We start from the raw sequence: 24,133 nt of genomic DNA, 5'->3' as shown, positions 1-24,133 counted from the left end.
CAAACAAGGCAAATCGTAAATTTTTATAGGTGCCTGGCCATAAGGCTAAACTGATTTATCCTGTTTTTCGGCAAATTTACACACTTCTACTCCTATCACATGTAACCATCAAAGGAACAGAACTATCTATTCGGTTCGTTTAGTATATGCACGTATGGCAATTCTAGAATAGCCATGTTTTATTAGTTCGCCCTACATGGAATGATAACGTTGAGAACCAGAAACTCATTTCCTTTCTCCAAGGAGCAGCATTGCTAAGATGTGAGATAACGCAAATTGAAAGAAGACATTTCTCCTGACAGCAGAAAAAAAAAGAAAGAAACCTATACTGCACTCGGTCATTCTTCGTGTAGCCTTGTCTACAATACCCAGAAACTAAATTAAAAAAGAAGCAAAGTTTTCAATAAATAATAACAGCTCTAAAACATGGCATGAAAGGTCTATAATGCAAGCAAGTTCCTTATTCTCGGCCGTATTGAGAGAGTCACCTGCTGAGTAGAAGACAGGCGCTGAGGAAAACAAAAAAAGAAAATAAAAAAATATAAGAGCGATACAGGCGTAATCGAAAAGAGGTTTCTTCTACATTCACCTTTCTTTTTGCTTGCTTCAAAACCACGTGTCGTCCTTTTCGAAAGGTCATCGACCCCGCAGCTCGCGTATAAAGCCTTTCTCTGAACTCCAGAAGAGGCTTAACACTTTTGCCTCTTTGAAGAGCGACCGCGCCAGAGAAACAGAATGTAGGATACGAGCTAGAAACAAAATGTATTGCCTTCGCCAAGAAACCGGCTTCTTTATTCCCTCTACACAATGCAAGCATCTCGAGAATCTGCTACATGAGTCATGTGGATCATCGGCAATTTCAATTATCTTTAGGATAAATCATTAAAAGTGTTAAGGCAAAAAGGGTCAACTTGCATGAAACAGTCAAATTCTTCAGTACGAATAGTAACAAAAGCAGTATTTTTTTGTTGTTTATGCTACCAGCTTTACCGTCCATTTAAGTCATGGTCAGGCGTTAAATCTGATAGTCCTATACGCCATAATCAGAGCGTTTCACCAAGTTTCTGTTTGGGTTTGTTGAGAGCACGCCCATTCTGTGCACTTTCAATGAAAATGATGCGAGGCCAGTGAGCCAGCTGTTACTTGTTTATCACTTCCTATGCTTATTGTTGTGCCCCTCTCGTTGACAGTAGTCAGCTTGATCCCTCCCTGTTCCCTTTGTTTGTTTGTATGTCTTCATACCTAATAGTTATAGTTACTTTTATCTGTCTTAATAAAGCTGCAAGGAATTGCGGAACATAGACCGGTATTTCGCACAGCAAAGAGAAAGTATTTTGTATGTTTCTTAAATGTCGCTCTGAGCGAAGCGGATACTTACAGAGCTTCCAGGTTGAGAAGATTCTCAAATGTGTCGGCGTCTATTACTTCAATCTGGTTTCTCTTGAGGTCCCTGGCATAAAATAACAGAGCACGAAGCGATCGGTAAATGTCATTGTTTCAGTATTCGAAGTGGAGCTGCGGATGTCTTCGCACGCTCGCTGAGTAAGATTACTATAGTTACGTACAGCCACGTGAGATATGCCAGCTCCGGGAAGGGCTTGGCTATCCTTTTCAGCCCATTTCCTTCCATGTTACTAAATGCAGGGAAAGAATAAAAGCGTAATAAAAATGAGCACTTTACAAACTTCGAGAAAGCCATCTAATACCATGACTGAAATACAATTAGCGAAACTTACAGAATCTCGAGTAGACGTAGGTCTTGAAGAACGTCAAAGTCGAATACGTCTAACCGATTGTACTTCAGTGTCCTGTGAGATGAAAAGGAAGAATATATTGACATCTCTCAACACATCTGCTTAGAAAGGCTTCTATTTTGAACTTACAGCCAGACTAAGTTGAGGAGGCCGCTAAACGAATTTACTTCTATATGAGAAATGTTGTTGTTTTCGATGGTCCTGCAAAACAAAACAAAAAAGAAGCAATATAAACATCAAATATCTTTAAACAATACAGACACCAACTAAGAAAGCTCGAGATGCATGCCTCATTTAGTAAGTCCATACAATGGTATCAGATTATATGCAAACGTTTTATCCGAATGTGAAGCCAGATAATTTCTTCATTCAAAACGAGAAAAACACCGTAGACAAAAATTTCCACAGTATCATCATCAAATGGAGTGGTTCACAAAAGTTTACGAATGGTACAAAAATACCATCATCACCAATGGCTCATATCCGAAAAAATAATATTTTGGAATGGCTCGTGCCCCCGTAGAGAGAGGGAGATAAACGGGATGGGAAAGGCAGGGAGGTTAACCAGATAACATACTGGTTTGCTACCCTGCACTAGTGGAAGGGTACGGGGAAATGAAGGGCGGAAAGAACGGCGCAGAGAAAAAGCAAGCAAATGAAAGAAAAACATAGGGAAAGTCGTCAACATCCACGAGAATTGCAGTTTCTCCAACAGGCCACTCAAGCGTAAAAATTTCAAGAGTGCCTTAACCGTCTCGTGGTGTGACGACTGTATAGGTCGGCGTTCCCGGCCGTAAGCAAGCAAAGATGCAATGGTCGAATATGAATGAAGACACGAAAGGAAAAAAAAAGAACGAAGGAAAGAAATAAAGGAAGTATCAACATCAGGAATAGCTCATAGCCCCGTAAGCGAGCAAAGATGCAATGGCTGAATACGATAGAAGAAACGAAAAAAAAAGAACACGAAAGAAGGAACGAAATAAAGAACGAAATAAAGAGCGAAAGAAAGAACGAAACAGCCTTTAGATAGTACAGTAGGGGCTCGCATGTGTCGTTGAGGAAATTGACCTACAGCGCAATACGCTTACTTCAAACTACAGCGCATTATGTCCTGCAAGAAGTCTGGCCCTTCCGATCACATAACTGAATGCATCACCACGTAAGCAGCAGGCTTTCGCCTTCACGTGTCACAGCAGTGTAACATGCTGCCGATTTTTTTTTTTTTTTTGGTTGCCCAAAAGCTCAGAGACCAGTGGTAACTAGAGAACCAAATTTGGACGGAACCACTTTAGTGGCTGTAAGTCTTTTCCAATTTTTTACCAGATTCATGGTGTTCATTTGAAAAAAACGTGTTTGACGAGTGGGAAGAAGCAACAGTGACAAACACTCGTTTCATCAATAAAAAAACTATGAGATGGTTAGCTATACCAAAACAATCAGGAAGCATGCTAATGCATTCATTGCATTTTTAAGCATCACAACAGCTTTTAAAGTAGAGCTGAAAATCACATTACATGATTCGTAGCATGTCCAGCCCACGAAACGCCCCAGGTTGTATACCGGTAATAGAGTTTACAATCATCCTGAAAAAAAAATTGCACCACCTGTTAGTACAACTCGCAGAATGGCACTTTCATGTGGAAATGTTATGGTCCTGCTGCTAAGAAGAGTTGCACTCACAGGCTTGTTAAATTCGTGTAGCCGTAGAATGCGCCCGAAGGCAGAATTCCCATGCTGTTGTTTGTAAAAGTACTGGAAACATGGAAAGAAAATACATTGTTCAGTTGTTGTTGCCACTGATGCCGCTGTATCTGCTATCGTCGTTGAACGTAATGATAACAATAAATTATTTGCATCAGAGTACATGGTAGATGTTGGTGAAGACTAGCAGAAGCTGTCCGCAACGACACCTTGAGTGAACCGCAAGCCGGAACTACCTTGACGGCTTATTAGGTTTAAAACTGTTTCACACGCACAAAAAAAACAACCTGCACTCTTGCAAGAAAGTCCTTGCATGTTCAGTATTTTAAGACAGAAGTGACAGGAAAACGTTCGCCATTTGTGTAATTTCAAGAAACGAGAAAAAGAAACTCATAAAACCTAAACCAATCATATAACAATCTGAATATTATGCGCCTACGGTCGAGCGGGCCTTGCTTTTGGTAATAAAAAGCCAAGTTAGTTTGCGTCCATATAATTTGTAGGCGATATTTATATCTGTAAACATGCTGCGTTAGCAGACTGTCAACTAGTCATCGTCTCTTAAAACAAAGAACGTCGACTTAGCTGTTTAAGTATAATGATAGTGTTGTAGGACACTGCGGAAGCGCAGGCTTAGTGGTTATTTAAAGTACACCACTGGATGAGTGATATGCTGTAACGGCATCTGACATACTGCAGACAACCAGGCTTTCATATCCTAACGTTTGGGGAGAAAAAAGCCTGCGTGTGGCGGTAACGTATGAAAACCGTACTGTTCAAATCGTGAGCAACGTTTCAACAGTTATTTATCGTCAGCTTGTGCTTCGTTGCTCCGGCAATACAACTTTCCACACGCGAAGCACGTTTTTTTCCGGGGACAGTGGCCTCTTCGGCAGTCAGTAGGGCAGCCTCGCCAATTTACCGAACATCGGAGCGCTCAAGCGGAACAAATGGCACACATCCTCTCAAGGTCACATCAGTCGCAACAACACGCATCGTGCCCGGCACATAACCCATCAAACGGGGTTTCGCGAAGTTGCGAAGCAACCGCGACATGCAGTTGAAACGGAAGAATGCAAACACCTGAGAACGTGACTCCTCTCCGGCAAACGCTGCTGTCGCGTGGAGCATCTTGCACGTACCATGTTTTGTTTTCGTGCTCTTCACATATGGCGACATAGCGCAGACAACGGGACGTGGCAAAAAAAAAAAAAAAAACGGACAGGGCAATGCGCTGACTGCCAACTGATTTTTTATTCGAAGCAACATAGTAATATAAGCCAGACGACATAAGGGGCACAACGCTATCTGCAAGTGACTCCAGAATCCAGAAAAGCAGCTAGAACTCAATGCGAAAGTCATACTTGATGGTAAACACGACTAAACGTAACCCCGCCATAATGTACGTAAACCAACAAGGCCAGATAAGAGCCCTCGTATGAACATAGCCTACTCACGCACTCGGTAATAAGGCTCAGAACTTCAAGAACGAGCTAGACTTCATTTCTGTAATGCAGGACTCCGCATTTAAAAAGACAATTGCAGGTCCAACAGACATTTCGCCCAAGCAGCCCGCCTTCTCCTCTTGTGATTGTCTATCTTTTTGCCAAACTCCCTCTCTCTCTTTGTATATATATATCAAATAGCATTACATATCCAGCTATTTTCATCGCTGCCTCGTGCACGATTGCTTTACGATTGTTCCTTGTTTTGCGTTTTCGAAATCTCTTATAACTTTCCTGTCGTTACGAAATAAAGCCAGTAGGAAGTTAGGGCTCGGCATGTACGTCAGTGTTTCTGTTCACGTCCCGCCTTCTTTAGGCAGCTTAAAATATTGCATAGAAATAGGATTTGTGATTAACATTCAAAACAGTGCAGGCGGCTACTCAGAAAGCTATGAAATGTGCCCTTCGGCGTGCAACAATGAAACAAAGCAAGCATGCGGAAACTCTTACAGACGGGTGACATCGGGTATTGCCCTCGGGACCTGGGTAAGGTTCGAATTTTGGCAGAACACTCTGCTCTTTGAGTGGAGATCACAGTAACAAGCCTTTGGGACATCTGTGCGATCTGCAAGTGAGGCAATGAAAATAGTAAGTGGGATCATGACCAGTCATTATCATCATCAGCAGCAGCAGCCTATTTTTGTTTATCTGCTGCAGTACGAAGGCCTCTCCCAGCGATCGGCCATCATGTCTGTATTGCGCAAGCCGATTCCAACTTACCCCTCCAACTTTCCTAATTTCATCACCCCGCCTAATTTTCTGCCGTCCTCGACTGCGCTGCCCTTCCCTTGGCACTCATTCTGTGACTTTAATCTCTCTCTCTCTCTCTCTTAATGTCAACCAGAATGTCGGCTATCCCCTCTTGCTCTTTTGATACATACCGCTCTATTCCTGTCTCTTAACGTTACGTCGATCATTTTTCGTGCCATTGCTACTTGCGCGATCCTTAAGTTCATCTCGAGCTTCATTGTTAACTTCTAAGTTCCTGCCCAGTATGATAACACCGATAGAATGCAATGACTGCATAATTATCTTTTCAACGACAGTAATAAGCTCCCAGTCATCACCAGTACATTAATAAATTTAACAAGGCTGAAGATCATATTAGTACAAGCACGTCCTGAAGTTTACGCAGCTTGTATTTGGTATGCTACCATGATAGGTTACGTTATACAGCCCTGTAAAGCTTTCCGATGAGCCATGGCCCTTGTATTGCCGTTGCAACGTGGTTATTCTTTAACGTTCTCAACGTAGATAAAATAACAATGTGCTTCTTTGAGCTCTTCGTTTCATCTTTCTGTCATAATAAGACCCAGATCAACAACTGCTGCTTCGTAATCGGCGCTTCACAAAATAAGTAAAAGGCTTAAAGCAAAGTGATCGATTCCGGCGATGATAACAAAAACGAATAAAAGAAAAAATAGTTGGTGCCTTACTGCAGGAGAACCGAGGGGACGTGTCCTGTGTCCTGCTGACATTGTGCGCACTCCAGTTGAACAACACGCCTAGCACTGCTGAGAGGCCTCCGTGCAGGTCAGCTGAAATCAAGTAGGCAAGAAAAGCGCGGTTACAGTCGGCGCATTTGTAAACAACGCAGTTTCTGATCACAATTCTTTTTCACCTAGAGGTAACACACAAGAGTTTGTACTGCAAAATAGCATTATTGGTAGCAGAGCGATTACTTTTGGAAGCAGCCAAGTTTGTTTCGTTCGTTCGTTCGTTCGTTCGTTAGTTAGTTAGTTAGTTAGTTAGTTAGTTAGTTAGTTAGTTAGTTAGTTAGTTAGTTAGTTAGTTAGTTAGTTAGTTAGTTAGTTAGTTAGTTAGTTAGTTAGTTAGTTAGTTAGTTAGTTAGTTAGTTAGTTAGTTCGTTAGTTCGTTAGTTCGTTAGTTCGTTCGTTAGTTCGTTAGTTCGTTAGTTCGTTAGTTCGTTAGTTCGTTCGCTCGTTCGCTCGTTCGCTCGTTCGTTCGTTCGTTCGTTCGTTCGTTCGTTCGTTCGTTCGTTCGTTCGTTCGTTCGTTCGTTCGTTCGTTCGTTCGTTCGTTCGTTCGTTCGACAATAGATACCATTGCCCACGGGTCACGACCAAATGGGGTCATTAGCCTCTTCACTGGATCCTGGTCGCGCTGGGCGAAACAGCCGCAGTGTTCGCCTTGCAAAATAACTTAATATTCCGCAGTCAATTTGTAATTGCAGTTTAGTTCTGCGACACAATAATTACTAGATATACAATAACCACAAGTTCCAATAGCAACATTTTGCACTTTTAGTAAGTATTATTGCCACACAATCTACGGACAATATAAAATAATGAAAAAAAGGCAGGAAGATGGCACAACAAGGTCAAATGTATGAGAGACTACAGTAGACTTACATAACCATAGCAAAAAAAAAAGTAAATGGATCGCTTACTGGATTTCAACAAAAATGGGAATTGACCGAACTTTTTTTTCTTTATAATGTGTTTTGTCTGCAGACATGAGCTAGTACGATCTGGTATAACCTGGTCAGGAAATGCATTAGGCCTCTCGCCTTACACATCGAGTAATGTATATCACAGACGGCGTTTCATGGATCCCTCATTGGCAGGTTCATTATACGGCAGGGTTTTCGCCGCAAGTTTAGACTTATTTAAAAGGGAAAGGGCGTGAAATCAATTTTCACATGGTAACTCTTATCTAGTGTGCACACTTTTAACGTTGACGAGCACATACAGTTAGAAGTTGCACGCTGCACTTGGTTTTATCCGAGCTTTTCAAAAGCAGCGTGTTGTAACTTTACAAATTGCAGCTCAATAATGGCAATATGGACAACGTTTATAAAGCTCACCGCAGTCACAGTTTACAGAAAGGGTCACGCACACCACACAAGAGTTCTGCAGACTGCACGCCGCGCGTTTCACATCCTAGCAACAGCCACCCTGAAAAGCAGGCTTCACCGCATGTCTAAGAACACCAAAAATTGGAGTGCGGTGACGACGACGTCGCAGGAACAGCTCGGGGAAGTGCGATTAGCAATGAAGCGTCGGTCAGAAGTCGCTTGCCTACTGCATGCATGATATCAATGTTAAAAAACACGCACATTGTAAGGTTTTGCAAAGAGCGGGCTGTGGCTGCCACCCTCGTCTTCTAGCTTATCCGTAGCTCCTACTCCCCGAACAGCTTATAGGAATATCACGGAATACAACGCTCGCACCCGCGTCGATGATAAACGTCGGTGACAATCTATAGGTTATGTCTTAGCTCAGAGATTACATAAAGGTTCGCGAGCAGGAGGCAACTGCGTGTTCTTCCACAAAAATCTTTATTGAAACAAGCCTTGTAGGCTCCTAAGTTATTTGTCAACGACACGTGGCCGAAGTAACAAAATCTTCTCTTAAGGGGCACTAAATAGAAACACATAATCAGTTTAGAATGATAAAGTACTTTCAGTGGTCTATGTTTTTTGACTTAGCGGTAGGAGGTTGGTTAATTCAAGAGAAAATTAGCGGTAGGAGGTTGGTTACTTCAAGAGAAAATTACGGTCCTTCTTTTTTCTCAGGTACCCAAGACCGGTGCGTCACTGTGACGTCATGGCTTTGAAAATATCTTTTCCGTAGTTTTGCCTATTGTGACTCCAAAATCTTCTCCAAACTTGACCACCCCATCTTTTCTCCATCACCTCCTTTTCTCTCTTTCCCATCGCCTCTACGATGAAGGCTTCCATGTCACAACCAGAACTCAGCGCAAAAGCGACACTAGGTTTCCGAACACAAAAGATGACTGAAATGTGTGTTGGAGATTTCTAACGTAAGGGGCTGGTGCATTGAAAATAAGTTAAATCAAAGAAGACGTTGGCAGTCTAAGTACGGACGGCCAAATCACAATCTATAACAGAGGGGGGAAAAGCTGCTCGATGCTTCATAGGATGCTCCAGAAGCCGGAAGTAAGCCTATGTCATGTTCGCCCAGTAACGAGTCTACGACATCGAAGACGTGTTCCATCGAAACCACGCTGGCTTGCCGCGGACGGTCGCGTAACACATGCCCATTAATAGCTGAGGAAGTCAGCCGGAACTCGATCAAGACCCTTCGTACGATCGAAAGGCCTCCGGCGTGGTGACCTTTCCGGTCGAACCCTTTGTCGTCTCGGAGGAGCCGTCGTCTCGCGGAGGCGCTGCCTCTCGTGCGAAGCGCATCTTGGCAAGTTGGTCGCAACGGTCATTAAAAGGCAGATGCACCGACCAGGGCGCGTCGTGATATACGACGAAGGGACGCCCCCGACAGACCACAATGAGCCGCCGGCTGGCCTCATACCAGACGGCAGCCGCAGGCGTGTGGGCTAGGAAGAAGGAGCGAAGTAGCTCGTGCGATTTCTGCGATGGACTGGCTCCGATCCATCTTTAGCTTCTGCCAGAGCCGCGGCGATCGCAGCACACCGAAATACGCCACCGCGGCGAGGCCATGATGAATCGCTCCGTGCCGATATGTCCACAGCGTATATACCCTTCGGCGTTTCCTCCCCGTGTGCCGTGTGTGCTACAACTATAAGCTCGCTCGGTACTTTCGATAACTATACGGCACCGAACGTGAGCGCGTCCGCGATCGAGTATAGGGTGGCTCCGAACAGTCGCAGTCGTGTGTTCGCCGCCCGTGTGTGGGGCTCATCAATCTCTGCCAGCGATTTCTGCATCTGTTTTGCGGCACCACAGCAACCGGCGAGCGTACGTATACAGCGTAGGCGCCGGTCATTATGTCGGCCACGGCGTTCACGTGATCGGTCGGATAATGAAAGGGAGCCCCACGGTTATAGAGCGTGATTTGGCCCAGGTGAAAGACATCATGTGCCACGCTATGCTGGCTTTTTTCGCAAACTGGCGCAGTACGAGAGGGTATTTGGAGCGTGTGAAATAAAACAAAATCTTCCTTTTTTTTCATGCTTGCAGGACGTAGCGATGACGCTTAGGTGCCGCTTTTCGTACATGTCACAAGCTCATGGAACCAACGGCACGTACAACGCGAACATGTGAGGCACTCGCGTGTTACCGGGCTTCAAGTAGTTTATTATTCTGTACGACATAAACTGTCAATGCTTCCGACGTCAAGTTCATTTATCGCTGTTCCTTGGAAGGCAATATCGGAAGAAAGCTTTTTTTAAGGACATGCGTCATGACTGAAATGAGTGCAAAGCCAAATTGTTTTCAAGACTTTGCACTGAATACAACGATCTGCTTACTTCGCTGATACGTCGTTAGTGCTGGCGAAACCTAAGCCCTAAATGTGTGATAATCATTGATTAACAAAAAATTATCTAATATTGACTAGGTCACCACGTAAGTTATCAACTCGGGACCCTTCTTAGAACGGTAGAACTGCAGCAGGTTAATTATTAGGAATCCTGCTACTAACAACACTCCGGATAAACTAATTCTTAAAAAATTACATTAAACGCATTAGAGCCCCGCGTGCCTTTCTGCCGCCGTGTGCAAAGAAGACGTTGCGGAAAATAACAAGTGGGGCGTCCTTTAATTTTTCTCCAAGATTGGAGAGAGATATCAGGGATCGTCCAAGTGTACATACGGGCTTACAGCGACCCACTGCCACGTTGGATCTATGAGGGACTCTGTAGAGGAGGCGCCCGGAATATTTTTCACCCCGCGAAATTACCAAGCCTTAACACACAGGTGTTTATATGTAGCGCCTCAACTGCAATGCAGTAGCCTTGGCCGGGAATGAAACTGGTGAGGCCGTGCTCAGTTACAGAGTGCCAGAGCCCTAGAGCAGCTGTGTTTGAAGGAAAAAGGGACCTCTCGAAACTAACGCTATAGCTTCAATATTTCTACTCAGCGGACATGCTTTGTGCACTCATCAGTTTCAATTCCGCAATCGCAACACATTGCGATTATATTTGAACTCTCGTCGAACGTCGAACTCTCTTTACGCCTTTCTCTCGTGGCAGCAACAACCGCCTAAACAACAGGCGTCCTCTGCTGTGAAAAGTTTGCAGGACATAAAAAGAAACAATTTTGTCATTTGTTATGTCAGAGCGCCGGGTAAGTATTGCTTCCGCGTGTCATACGAAAACTTGGCGGTTTACAACTTAAAACTCGATCTTGAATTGCAAGCACTAAGCAAGGAATTAAAATGTTTATATAATAATTTGCTGGCTTAAACAAAGTAATCCGTGATGATAGAATTGTAGAAATTCAATTTGAAGTTTACTGATTATACGGGCTTCATTTTCGTCTTTACATCTTTTGTTTTTTTTTCTTTTAAGTGCCATGCCATACCCTTGACTAATCTCTTCAGATAAAGAATAAATAGTACATTAAACCTTGCCGGACGTACAATAAAGTTGTATCCATCCATCCATCTATCCATCCATCCTTTTCCAGTAGAAGGAGGCACTAACCCTGTAAAGCCATAATGGAAGAAAGTCAATTGTGAAATGAATGGAAACGTACAAAAGTACTTCACCACGCCACGTACTTTCCGACATGGCTGATAGTTGGCAAGCCTAGTTGTAGCTATTGGGACTGAAACTTTCTTTTTTTCTGCAGACTCGTTTTGTAATTCCATCCATTGACACTCCAAAATCACTCCACTTCTGTGTGCCAGAAAACGGTTCCCATTTCATCTCACGCAGGGAAAAATGGAGGTTATTTCGCAAAGATTGGAGTTAATATCTGCTGAGCAGATCGTTTTTCCCTCAATGCTTATACCACACGCTGCTTTTCGAGAGCGTGTTTCCGTTTGAGGCGGACTTTACCAAGTCCGTCTGAATAGGAAGCTTATTCCCATGACATCTTTTGAAGCAGATTGCCGTCCAAGCAGACGAACAGACCGCACGAAACCGAATTGTCAAAATTGTGTGGAATAATAGAAGCCCTAGAAATGGTCTGGCCAGTGCAAGTGGTTTCGCCGGCCGTGCTTTCAGAACTGGTGGTGTCCTCTAATTTATGGCTTCTGAATGTTATGGGCTCGTCAGTCTGCTTCCAGCTTTAAGGGACACCATGTACAAGTTGTCTTAGCTATGACGAATCCCATATTTAAAAAAAGATACGGGCCGTTCTACACGAATATAACTAAGTGCATATTGTTCACAGTCGAGTAGATCCACTTTATTAATTATTTGCAATTAGCTAATTTTCCTTTTACTTACTGCTCTGAATGCACTGCTGTGAATGAAGCATTTGTAGGAAAGCGAAAGTAATTTGACGCTCGCGTGTATTCAGCCCGGTACTTTCTGCCCCCATTTATTTGTTCCGGATAATAAAGACAACCGCGAAAATTGAAAAATACCACGTGAATAACCGGCGCTCGCGTACCGTAGCAACACCAAGGCGTCGCGTTGTCGCGGTAGAGATGCGACAGATCGCCAACTCCAGTGGAGCTGCAGGGAAGTTCAATGCCTCGGCGCATGCCACACGTCTTCAGGTCACGGACTTACACTCGAATGTCGAAAAAAAAACGCCATAATTAGCATATCGTGCCGTAAAGAATCATATGCCGTGCTTCTTAAGAGGAAGCTTTAGCTCGGGCCCAACTCCGACGCGGCCTGTTCAAATACATGTAAAACGCAAAAACGTGTTTCCGAGAAAATCCCTGGACCGATAATAATGGAAGTTGTTGCATTTGAGAGAGAAAGTTAAATTCTAGCGAGTGTTGGAAGCGGAATTTTGATTTAGGGCATGAATCTTCTTGCAAGAATTTTTTTAAATGCGAAAGCTTTAAGAAAATGGAAGCACGAAGTTTACAAATTCATAGCTCTGTATCAAGAATAGATATCGTGGTTCTGTAAACAGCATCCATTAGATCATTGAAAGCGGACAAATTCGCTATGTCATTTTACATATTACGTGAATTTGTTACGCCGTTTACAAGGGTTCTGCAAAAGCTGTATTTCCATATTAGAAAATTTTTTTGAGATTCACTTATCTAACATATCAATTTTGTCCGCTTTAGATGTTCTATCAGATTAATTGCATTATCATTTTTGGTTGCTAAGTTAAAGAGTTTTAAACTTGATAGCTTTGTTTTTTGAAAATTTTCGATTTTGGCAATATTTAATAAGAACTTTATGACCTAAATCAATAATTGTGAACCAACAGTCACTAGATTTTAAGTTTTTCTTTTAAATGCAACAAACCTCATGAAATTTGGTGCAGTGGTTGCCGAGAAAAACAAATTCTCATTTTACATGTATTTAGATAGGGGCACCCGAGCTAAAGCTTCCTCTTAAAAATTATCTAGTTTTCTGCAGTGAAACATTGCCAGTGGTATCTGTAGTTCAGAGGATGTCTAGCTCATTTCTAGTTGCTTGATCTGTGAGAAAGTAACGAAATCAGGCGGCTTCTGTACATGAATAGCAATAACGTACAGTTTTGGTCATCTACACAGAACGTCTCACTTTATTTTTCATTCATAATTTTAGTCAACACCACGAGTCTGCGCTAGTTTTTAACATCATAAATCTATGCTGTCCGCCCTGGTGGTTCAATGACTATGGCTTTTCGCTGCTGACAGTCGTGTGTTAGATTCCCAGAAGAGGCGACTGCACTATGATGGGGGTGGAATGCAGAGGCACTCGTACACCGAGCATTGGTGTCCGAATTGGAGAACCGCAAGACCCCGTCGTTGGGCAATATGCTGTCTGCACAGGCCAGTCACGAGAGCGCGCACTGTTCCAGACTATCCTTTACGTGCCAGTACGGCGTCTGCTACTTAGTCGTCTTATTGACACCAACCAAGGCGTACGTGTGCAATACGTGTATGACTGAACGCTTGTTTAACAACGCCTATTTCAATTAGACGCTACGCAGTGTGACACTCTGCGTCGGTACTCATAGTCATTGACACCATACTCAGCGTTCTGGTCGTTAAATCTGCGAAAAGCGAAGTCAATGCTCATATTTCGCCACATACGGGACACCGATTTCAGCGACACGCGTCAAGGAGCCGTGTAGTAAAGCACGCTGAGGCAACCGACTCCGCGAATGCAGGAGAAATGTGATGCCGCAAGGAGGAGAAATAAGCGCGACCCTCGCAGCTTTATTGCGTACGGCTGGGCCGAAGAGGAAAGAACATACTCTCCGTTGTGTCCTGTCACCCAGCAAAGCCTTTTTGCCGTCGCAATTGGTTTAATCAGACGGCGCGCTACGAGCTGCAGCCTCGCGGGACAATGGTTCGGCGAAACGCGACATGAACAGGGCAGGCCCGTTTACCTTTCCTAACGAAAACTATGGCAGCAAAAGAGCCGGGTCGTTGCACGGCGCGCCACGGCGAACGCGGCGAGCGCAGCGGACCGTGTTCGTCTGCAGGTCAGAAGACAGCCCGACGTCGGGGCACGGTTAAGGAGGGGGGGGGGGGGGGGGGGGGGGGGGCGTGTCGTGCGCCCCTTTACCTCCCTTTCATTCCTCCGAATGGCGCGAGTTGGAGATGTAGGGACCGTAGTAAGGTGTATTATTTTTTTGAGGCGCTCTCCCGGCAATGACTGCAGTTGCGAGTTACGGCAACATGAGCTCGTCCGAAGAGTGAGTGCGCTTCGAGATTTATGGGATTTTTCGGGGACAGTGTAAAGGCCGTTTAAGATGTATCCAGTGACATCCACCTTTTTCTACTGCGGCCTTCTTTTCATGCAGTCAATAAAAATCCTTGTGCGCGTATGTATGTTTGCGTGTTTGTTTTCCTTTTTTTTTTTTGTGCGTGGATCCGTGCCTGTAGCACGCACGGTGCTGGTGAAAGAAATCGCCATAAAGAGACTGTTGACATTGAATACTAATGATCGTGCAGATGCCGTGCCAGTCGATGGATGGCCAGGCTTGTTCTCTCACACGGTGTAAATTCATGCTTTTTTTACCTGTTTTGCTTAGTTATCTACGTTCAAGCACACGATTTTTGCAGGTGTTGTGTAAGAAACACTGTAGCTGGTCTTGTGGAGCCTCATCAATTTCGTTGATCCCTCGAGGCCTCCTCAAAGAGCGTTTGTCAGCATTATTGTAGCCTGTGCCATTGGTCGAGCTAGGAATCGAGCCCCACACCTCTCGAACTTGAAACCGGCACTGTGATCCCCTGTTTTAAACGTGAGCAAAGTCGAAGCCAGGAAAGTTATACGCGTATGAAACGAGGAAAACTCACGAAGACGATGATTTGTGTGATCAGTAATGTAAGTTCAATGCATAAATTATGGCTGTTTGTGAGACGGGGTGCTAGAATCAAGACGAGGCAAGTAATTGGCGAGAAAATATGACACGACGGAATAGATGCGGATCATTATGATTATTATGAGGATGATGATCATTTTTTCAACAACGCCACAAACCCAATGTGGGGGATAGGTCATGAACTGGATGCTAGACACATCCTACAGGAGCTGGGCGTTCACCCCGCATCAAGACAAAGTTCCGCAGCGTCCCTCGACAGCAGCGGGACCAGATCACTGTCGCCCCGATCCTACGAAACGTCCATCCGGAACACAACGTGGGAAGACGTCGGGTGCATGCGAAGTCCCTTCTGGAAAAGGCTCGTGAACGGGCTTCGGATAACAGTTTCGTAGACGCAGCGCGCCACGCTGACTGACGGGCCTTCGCTGCGGTTAGCGTAGACCATGAAAATCAAGTCACGAATCAATCTCGATTCGGACGACGTCCTCTGAGATTGCAGAGCAGGCTGCAATAGCGATGGCCTTATTGAATGACAAGAGGACAAGAGGCCGCTCGGGCATTTGTCAAAGGAACAATATCCGAGCTGACCTTAGGTGTACTTGTAAGTAAGAAGATCAAGCCACACAGTCATCTGGGGCGGCTTGCACGAACGTTTAATAATGAAAATAATAATGAATTTAAGAACGCGTTCATGCGCGGACTAGGCGTTGTCTATGCAACAGTTAAGAACGCGTTCTTAAATTCGTTGTTATTTTCGTTATTAAATGTTCGTGCAAGCCGCACCTGCAGATGACTGTGTGTGGTTTGATCTCAAGCCCACATGGGACAGATTGAGGGTGCCCCAGCCAACCTCAATGAGTCGGCACAGAATGCTGCGCGAGAGATCATCGACCGCGTAGCTACCGGGCAGCGTGATGTTGGGGGTACAGACAATCGGGACTCTCCTTCCTCGTACAACGACCTTGCCAAGCACTTCTACTTGGCTCTGAGGATCTACCCCCCCCACCCCCCCTCCACAGGCACAGTGCAAACTCAATAGACCTCAGGCTCTAACAATACGGCTTCTACAGATTAACGCATACCCAAGTCTCCCCCCCCCCCCTACTTTTTCACAGGATTTACGCCGAAGTTCAGACAACAAATGCATGTCCACTATGCAATGGCTTAGCGAATTCAGATCACATGCTCTGGCGGTGTTCCACGTTACGCGGCGATGAAAGCAACACCTCTTCACACTGGGATGCAGTTCTACGCGGCCCCAACCTCGAAGAACAGTTATGGGCTGTCCAGCGGGCCCACACGCGGCGGAGAGGCTCGGCCTCTCAGTCCCGACGTGGGAGCAGCCCGTTCCGCGCTCACGCGTGCCCTAAAGTTCATCCATCCATTCAACCATCCATTATAAAAATATATGTATATACATCTACGATACTTTCTCTAACTTCCGTCTTCTTTTTTCCTATCACTCTAATTTTAGTCAATATCCCATAGCACGTACGCGTTATTGTTTTCCGACACAAACAACAAGAACAATTGCAAGATTTTGCAAAGCTGTCATACACCGGGGAAATGGCAGCAAACGCCGCTTAAGAAATAGCCTTTGATAGTCTACTTCACAAAATTTCCCTCATTGACTCAGCTGCCGGCTAGCGGACACTTATGCAGATTTTGACACGACGTTGGCAAAATACATGAAACACAGCAGGTTAAAAAAACAATTAAGTGCGTCTTCGGCGAAACGGTGTAGGGCCACATTATAGAGCAAATACGTATTTCCCTTCTGCACGCACGCATTTCCGTTAAAAGCTACATCAGGAGCCCATTAGAGCAAAGACCACAGAGTTGGAGCTATGGGCCTACTTCAGTAAGAAATGGGCCCCTCTGAACGGCACTAAGTTTCGAAATTGCGCAAGTCAAGTGCGCATTGGAACACACGCCAAGGGAACGCGCACGAGCCAAGTAACCAAGGCTTACTGCAGTCTTTTTCGTCCTCGCCTTCTCTGCAGTCCGGGTATCCATCGCAGTGAAGCCGCCTCGGAAGGCACGAGGACGAGCTGTTGCCGCAGGGCACTTGACCAGGCGGACAGCTCGATCCGGCCTCCATCTCCTCGGCTCCGGAATCAGCCGCTGTGGAAAAGACAAGGTCAAGGTCAAGCCAAAGCCAACTCTAGCCAACGTATAGTCCACCGAGAAGGCACCTTACGTGCTAATGCACGTTATCAGCAATTTCCTTTTTTCCTCGTTGATCAGATAAATCCAGAAACGTGTTTTTAATACACGTACGGTGTATTTAGAGGGATCAGCTGACAAACCCCACTATTTATACGACCTGAAATGGTAGAGAGCTAACAAAGAGAAAGAGGGAGCGTATGCGTAGGTAGTAAGACCGCGACCAGCGAGCCAAATGCAGAAAGCGAATGAAATAATTTGGTTATGCTTCGACACCGTCATGATGGCTCTTTGTCATCTCTGGAGTCACCTATCGGCACGTGAAACTGAGCTTCCGTAGTGCTGTGCCCTTGTACCTTGTTGGAACTTGACTGTGTCCGCGCCGATCAATGAACTGTTTTACTGGTGAAGGAAGCCTCTTGTAGTTAGCAAATTCTGGACAAAGTGAACCCACGTGCCATATGGTAAGGTAACAGGTGAAAGGAGGTCATGTGTGCTATGATAACCGCGTTGCCATTGAAGTTATGGCTCATCCAGTCATCGCCTTAAATTCACAGACTTCTTACATCCAACCTTCTTTTCTTTTGCACGCTATGTCCTTGAAGTCATCGCATGGAAATAAGCCAACAGGAGAAACTTCCGGACACCACGTTTAAAAACAAATTAACGACTTAATAAAAAGGTCGTCGGTGAGCACGCCGGAATCATCAAGTTTCGCGTTATACGTGGAATTATTCACATCAACGTTATATGAGAACGGAAAAGCTTCCCCACTTTCTCTTCGTGTTCCTGAAAAAAAAAAAAATAACCGGTGAAATAGGATATGTCTTTTTCAATCAAACGTTGATATGAAGCGATTCTTCGTTGACTACATGTGTGAGTGGCAATTTCTCGCTGCATCTCTATGCGTTATGAGTTATAAAATCCGAGCACGTACCAGCGCTTGCTATGCGAAAAGAGGTTTTGTGTAGGCATAAAGTCAGCCCTGAGTGAATGCCTTTCCTTAACCTTTTCGATGCCTATAAATACCCAGTGAGACAAAAGTCAAGCGCAAATTCTACTTCCACGTAAGGCAACAGCGGTTATGGTCATCTGGTATTGGCACTGGGAACCTTCAACCTTTTTCTTCTGTTGTCGCTGCGAAATACCCACTCATTCGGAATAAAACGCAGTGCTTTTGACAGTAAGCCTTCCAACAAATGCATCCTACGTTGCCTTCATAGAAATTGCAGTGGAAGTGAGCTCTTCGCCTTACGGCTCGGTAGAACCCGCTTATACGAGAGAGCGTTTTCCTTGCGACCTTTCGGTAGGAGTCGCAGGCCATTTTCTTTCCTCGACTTTCGCCAGTATTCCATGGAACACCCCACTGCGAAGCTATGTGACGGGAGGCCTACGTTACGATGCTTTACGCTGGCGGGCGTGCTATTTCGCGATAGCAGCCTTTTGTTTGAGATAGATGTTTTATGAGGGAGGTACCCCTTAATTTCCAACTCGACTTATTACTGCTACAGCACTTGCAATCTCAAAAATGTGTTTGTTTTGTCCATCCGTGAATGTATCCTTTTCGTTACGCCGATGAGGACAGTGACGGCGTTCATCGCCGAGTCATCGACGTTATTGTGTCGTCGCCCTTACACTTCCTCATCTTCATACTCAAAATCGCCGTAATGGAAAGAAAACTTTGCCAAACGCCGCCACTGTGTTGCTTACAGTGTGAGAAGTGCTAGTAAAAGTGAATGAATAAGCCCCATTAAATCTGAACGTATGATGGTTTCCGCCGAGCAAGTACGGACGCGAGCACAAGTAAGTAGAAACGAACAGGACAACGCTGGTTGTCCTGTCCACGCTGACAACGCTGGTAGGTTTTCCCAGCGTTGTCCTGTCCGTTTCGACTCACTTGTGCTCGCGTCCGTATTTGCTGGAAACCATTATACGTTCACCATGCACCAACTGGCCCAGCAAACTACTCTACTAACCCCATTAAATCTGCCTTTATATCACGGCATTTGAGCCACACGCTAATGCCAGCGAGTGCATATTGTTTTGCGTAGTAAAACAATGAATTGCGACATAATGACTGTATACATGTAGTCGTCTCAGGCATTTCTATGGCACACACATCCGCTAATATAGGTACGAGTGGTATTCAACAGTTTTATCTATAAGTGCTACACCTAAGTTGTTGCAATACATTAGGTGTTACATAAGAACGTCGGCAATGCACACGGAGGGTAGCAGAATGAGCGCTTACTTGCTTAAAATAAAGCTCTCCGTCCCAACCAACGGTTTCAAACTAACGTCTCTATGGCAGTGCTCGCGTGCAAGTCTGATGTGCTAACCAGAGCACTTTCACGCAGTGTCCGCGCTTAGTCATCCGTGCGAGGTTTTGCGCGACACATAGACGGCGAGAGTGATGACATTTGTGCAGGAATTTCGGAGGTGGCAATAGAGAGCTCTGCAGCGGGTGGGAACCTAGTCGCGTCCATCGCAAGGTTGTACTTAAGAAGTTGGCTAAGAACCTGTTGCTGTTGCAAGAAATGACTTCTGTGCCGTAATAAGAAATGTGCGGACCTTTCTTTCTCTCACTTTGTTCTCGTCGTATAAAAGTATGTGTTGACGTAGTTGTTATCGTATCATTGTTGTGTTTACTGTTGCAGTTGTTTAATATTATTATTATCTCTATTCGAGGTGATGTTGGCGCCTGTAAGAGGGCGTCATGTACTCCTCGTTTCTTACTTCATAAATGTGTTAATAAAAGGAAAATTGGACATCCACGCAATCGTACCAATTGCTACAAAGGAAAACCATGCAGTTTCCTCGAAAGAAAAGCCTCGCAGATGAAGAAAAATTCGTCCTGGTCTGGGACTCGAACCCGGGACCCCCGTCATTCTAGGGCAGCGGCTCTACGATCTCAGGTAACCAGGTGGCTAACCATAAATCTGGCCGGAGAAGAAAAGTATTAAGCAAAAAACGAAAAAAATACTATTGTATCAACAGTTCGAAAGTTCACGTACAGCCAACAAAAATAGTTGCTTCTGAGCAGTTCACAAGCATTTTAGTGTACATGTTGATGCAGGTACAGCGAGCCTCGTTGTTGGAAAACACAGCGTGCTCGAACAACCGCAGAAAAACTACTGGAATACGACAACAAAAGTTAAAAAGAATTAAGCAGTTCCACAGATACAAGACCATAATCAAAGTTACAATCATACGACTTGGTGGCTTTTAGATATTCCCGATCCTTCAAGCAACTGTACTAATGCGACTGTTGCGCTGTGTTGCAAGTTTATTGATGACCATGCACCCAGGAATGATTCTAGTAATATTAGTCTCCTATCCAGAGCATGTACCTTCCTAAAAAGCCTCTTACGGTGAGTATTATAAATTTTGCAGTCTAATATATAAGATATGTCCTATGTCTTCTTCAGCCTCCTCAAAAGAGCACACAGCGCTGTCGGTTTTTCTTATTTTGTAAAAGAATCATTTAGTACAGGCTGTGCCAAGCCGAAGCCTATGAAGTGTTGTTATTAATGAGCAGTTGGTTTTCATTGGAATTTATGTCTGTCGCATGTAATCTGGAGCTTTCCGCACCGTTTGTGAAAACATTTTCTCTAGATATTTTACCACAAGGTTGCTGTGGTGGTTGTTATCGATCTTGTGTTTCTCGTCGTAGTCACTGTTTTCCTACCCACTAGAAATTTGTCTTTCAAAATATGGCCTAGCGCTGCCATGTGAGCCCTATAGCCGAAGCAAAACGTCGCCACCACTGCCGCAAGAACTCGCAGCACTCAGGGTCGTCCATGTCGCCCGAGATAAGCTTGTGTGTTTGCGTAGGCGTTCGGCTGCAGTACTGCTGCGCAATCTCTAATCTCAGTACGCCTACCATTCATCCCCACCCTAGAAATTTGTGTGGGGCAACCTAGTGGCACAACAGTGAGCCACTAGGGTGGCTCACTGTAGTGCCAAATCTCACTGAGTGAAGATTAAGTTCAAGCTCCTTCATCTTTCTGGAACTGCGCTCAACCACTTTATTTTTTCGAAAGGCCGAGCTTCAACTCGATACGAGTTGAGTATTACACTAACGAACAAGGTGCATGAGTAATCGACCCCAGTTTCTTATTTTCTTCAGCTTCAATCATGCTTTAGTTACTCCTGTAAATAAGTAAACTGCACACATCCGTGCTTTAGCGCCAATATAAATCGTGTTTTCGCAGTTATGCAGCCTATTTTCAGCTCATAAGAACAAAACAGAAGAAGGAGAGAAAGAGAGTGAGAGAGAAAGAAAGCTCTTGCCAGTCACAACGCTGAGCCTCTCTTGCTAGCGGTTGTCAAGAGCCGCTAAACGCGTCACTGACAAATGCGCCGCGACGTCGTTCCTTCATCTCAAGAGTTAGCCGTGTTCGCGCCGGTTCGCTCCGTGAAGACCGCGAGCTCCGGGCTTGTTTCGCGAGTCAGTAATTCCGGCAGCGCCGTATGGGTGACAGCTGTTGCGAAGCTCGTACTGCTCCTCATGGCTCCTTCGGCAGGAAGCGCAAGAACCGGACTCGATATACGGCCAGACGAAGAAATACGGAATCTGATTGAAAGACGGCGGGCGCCGGCGAGGCAGCCACGTGGTACCTTCGCGTAGGGTTGGCGGAGTGGCGGCAGATGTGAGAGCATGTCCCACGGTGCGCCGAAATATCACGTCATCCCACGCCAAAGACGTCGACGCGGCTCGCCGCTCAACCCAAAGTGGTTGAAGCAGAACGGAAAGCTAGCCTCTGTGGTCGATGAAGATTCAGGGTAACTAAGCGAGTCTCGCCAGGAAATCGGAAATGTGCAGCAAGTTTCGTGAAAAGGAAACTTAGCAGCGACCCGGAAGTAGGAGGAGGCTACAGAGGCAACCAAGCCATATTGTGTAAGCAGAAGGTTTAATTGACTTGCAGCATAATGCGCGGGTTTCTTTTTTTCCTTGCCACTATACTGGTCACAACTGCAAAAAGAAGTCGAGTACACTTATGTGTACACCGTGACAGATGGAAACAATTAAGAATGAGAACGAATCAATGAATGACACTTGATTCCAAATGTTACTTCGTTTGTGTCATCAACTGCGCTGGTACAGCATTATCAACTGACTTCGGATGATGGATATTCCGTTGATACCTTTGACACAAACCACATCGATTTAATATCTATTTCATGATTAGATTTAGCTTGCGCATCGAACGCTTCACTTGTGTATAGTCGGTTGTTTTGCAGGCATTAGTATTCATCGTTCCATAGAGAGATCTTCCCGGGATAATTACTCTATTCACAGCGGTTTAGAACAAACAAACAAAAAATCTAACAATTCGTTATTTGGAAACTTCCAGCTGAGCGAAGCGAAGTGGATTGTTCATTCTGTTTCTCATCCACATCTCTCTCGCGGACCTCTGGCGTCATTGCTTTCTCAAGTAAGCTTCCGTTCGAGTCTCTCTTACCCACACAAACTTCTGCCAATCTAAACAAACACAGGCAAATCTTTATTTTTTCGAGCTAACCCTCATTTCAGCTTCTGCATCGGTCTGCTGAAAAGGACGGTCGCCTAAAAATAGCAAAAGCCAGCGTGGGAAGTGTCAAGGGCGTCAGCGACAGGGTATCGCCACCGGGGACACGTCATAGCGACAACGGCGCTGAAAGATTTCTTCATCAGGCGCCGCGACGCAGGCAGCTCAAGGGGCGCCGCGGATGCTCGGACGTGATGAGCTTATGGTAGCCCGAGCGCGCGCCTTTGTTAATCACACTTAGCGCGTCAGTGCCCGTGCGTAGGCTCTTTCGCTTGCACTAATTCAGCGCGGATGGCGTCTTTGGGCCGCCGCGCAGACGGGCCCGCCCTGATCCTCCGCGAAACGATATAGTGCTACGTTTGGGTTTTACCAGTTCATATGAAATCCGTTTTAATTGAAACGTCCTGTAAACTATACGACACTGAAACTTTCTAAATGACGCCGAATTCAAATTCAAACGGAATTTTTACACTGTCGGCCTAACGTCATGAGTCTTCTCTTAAGCGTTGCAGCGCAAGGCCAACACGGGTGAAAGTGAGCACTAGCCATTTCAATAGAATTTGTTCTTCGGTATAGCCACTTTGATCCTCCTAATTTAAAGATATTATATATATATATATATATATATATATATATATATATATATATATATATATATATATATATATATATATATATATATAACCAAGGTGATCACATCAAATACATGCGCAGTTTAGTAAAACATCGAGCTGACGAACATTGATATTTTTGTACTTTCGTTTTTCTCAACATCTTCTTGGCCGGTATAACGGCAAATGCTCGATGACAACGAAGAAGGCACCGCGTTTTTTATGCTCGAGACCGACAGTCGTCTTTTTCTGGGCAACACACTGCAGTTGGTACCGCGAGTGGGTAAGCGCCAAACTCAAGGACATCATCATCATCATCACTTCAAACAATACCGGTAAAGACCCCTTTACGGGCAAATCCTTAGGGCATGCTGGAAGGCGAAGGATCTCATCGAGAGCCGGTTATGATTCTCTTCCCCTATGGGGTATCTCTAAATCACGTATTCGCCACAACACGGGTCGACAAAGGAAAGGTGGACAAGACGCTCGCGGACATTCGCTGACATTCGCCGACATTCCACACCCGTGCAGGCAAGGCGCAAGCCACGCGTGTGCCAAGCGGCGATAGAATATATAAAAGACGCAGGCCGAGCTCCTGTAACTGCTCCAAGTGCTAACAGCGCGTTACACTGCTCCTGTAACGCGCTCCATCTTCTCGCCGGGGATGGTCAGCACATCTCACCAACCGCCCTCCTCCTCCACCTCCTCTACGCCCCCCCCCACCACTT

At 45.1% G+C, this 24,133-nt stretch overlaps 1 protein-coding gene across 1 annotated transcript in view; it reads right to left on the bottom strand.

The window, feature by feature from the left end:
* The window catches only part of LOC126537046 (relaxin receptor 2-like), a 171,340-nt gene that overhangs the window by 21,759 nt on the left and 125,448 nt on the right, over positions 1–24,133 (bottom strand). Inside the window, exons 2-10 of the mRNA XM_050184158.3 lie at positions 17,069–17,221; positions 6,397–6,498; positions 5,411–5,525; positions 3,435–3,506; positions 3,269–3,337; positions 1,884–1,955; positions 1,737–1,808; positions 1,566–1,634; positions 1,379–1,450 (exon numbers count right to left, since the gene is read on the bottom strand). Coding sequence (XP_050040115.1) covers positions 1,379–1,450; positions 1,566–1,634; positions 1,737–1,808; positions 1,884–1,955; positions 3,269–3,337; positions 3,435–3,506; positions 5,411–5,525; positions 6,397–6,498; positions 17,069–17,221 — 796 coding nt within the window. The remainder of the gene's footprint in view (positions 1–1,378; positions 1,451–1,565; positions 1,635–1,736; positions 1,809–1,883; positions 1,956–3,268; positions 3,338–3,434; positions 3,507–5,410; positions 5,526–6,396; positions 6,499–17,068; positions 17,222–24,133) is intronic.

The sequence above is a fragment of the Dermacentor andersoni genome, chromosome 4 (genome assembly GCF_023375885.2).
Source record: "Dermacentor andersoni chromosome 4, qqDerAnde1_hic_scaffold, whole genome shotgun sequence".
Taxonomy (NCBI): Eukaryota; Metazoa; Arthropoda; class Arachnida; order Ixodida; family Ixodidae; genus Dermacentor; species Dermacentor andersoni.
This window is presented reverse-complemented; position numbering and strand designations above follow the sequence as displayed.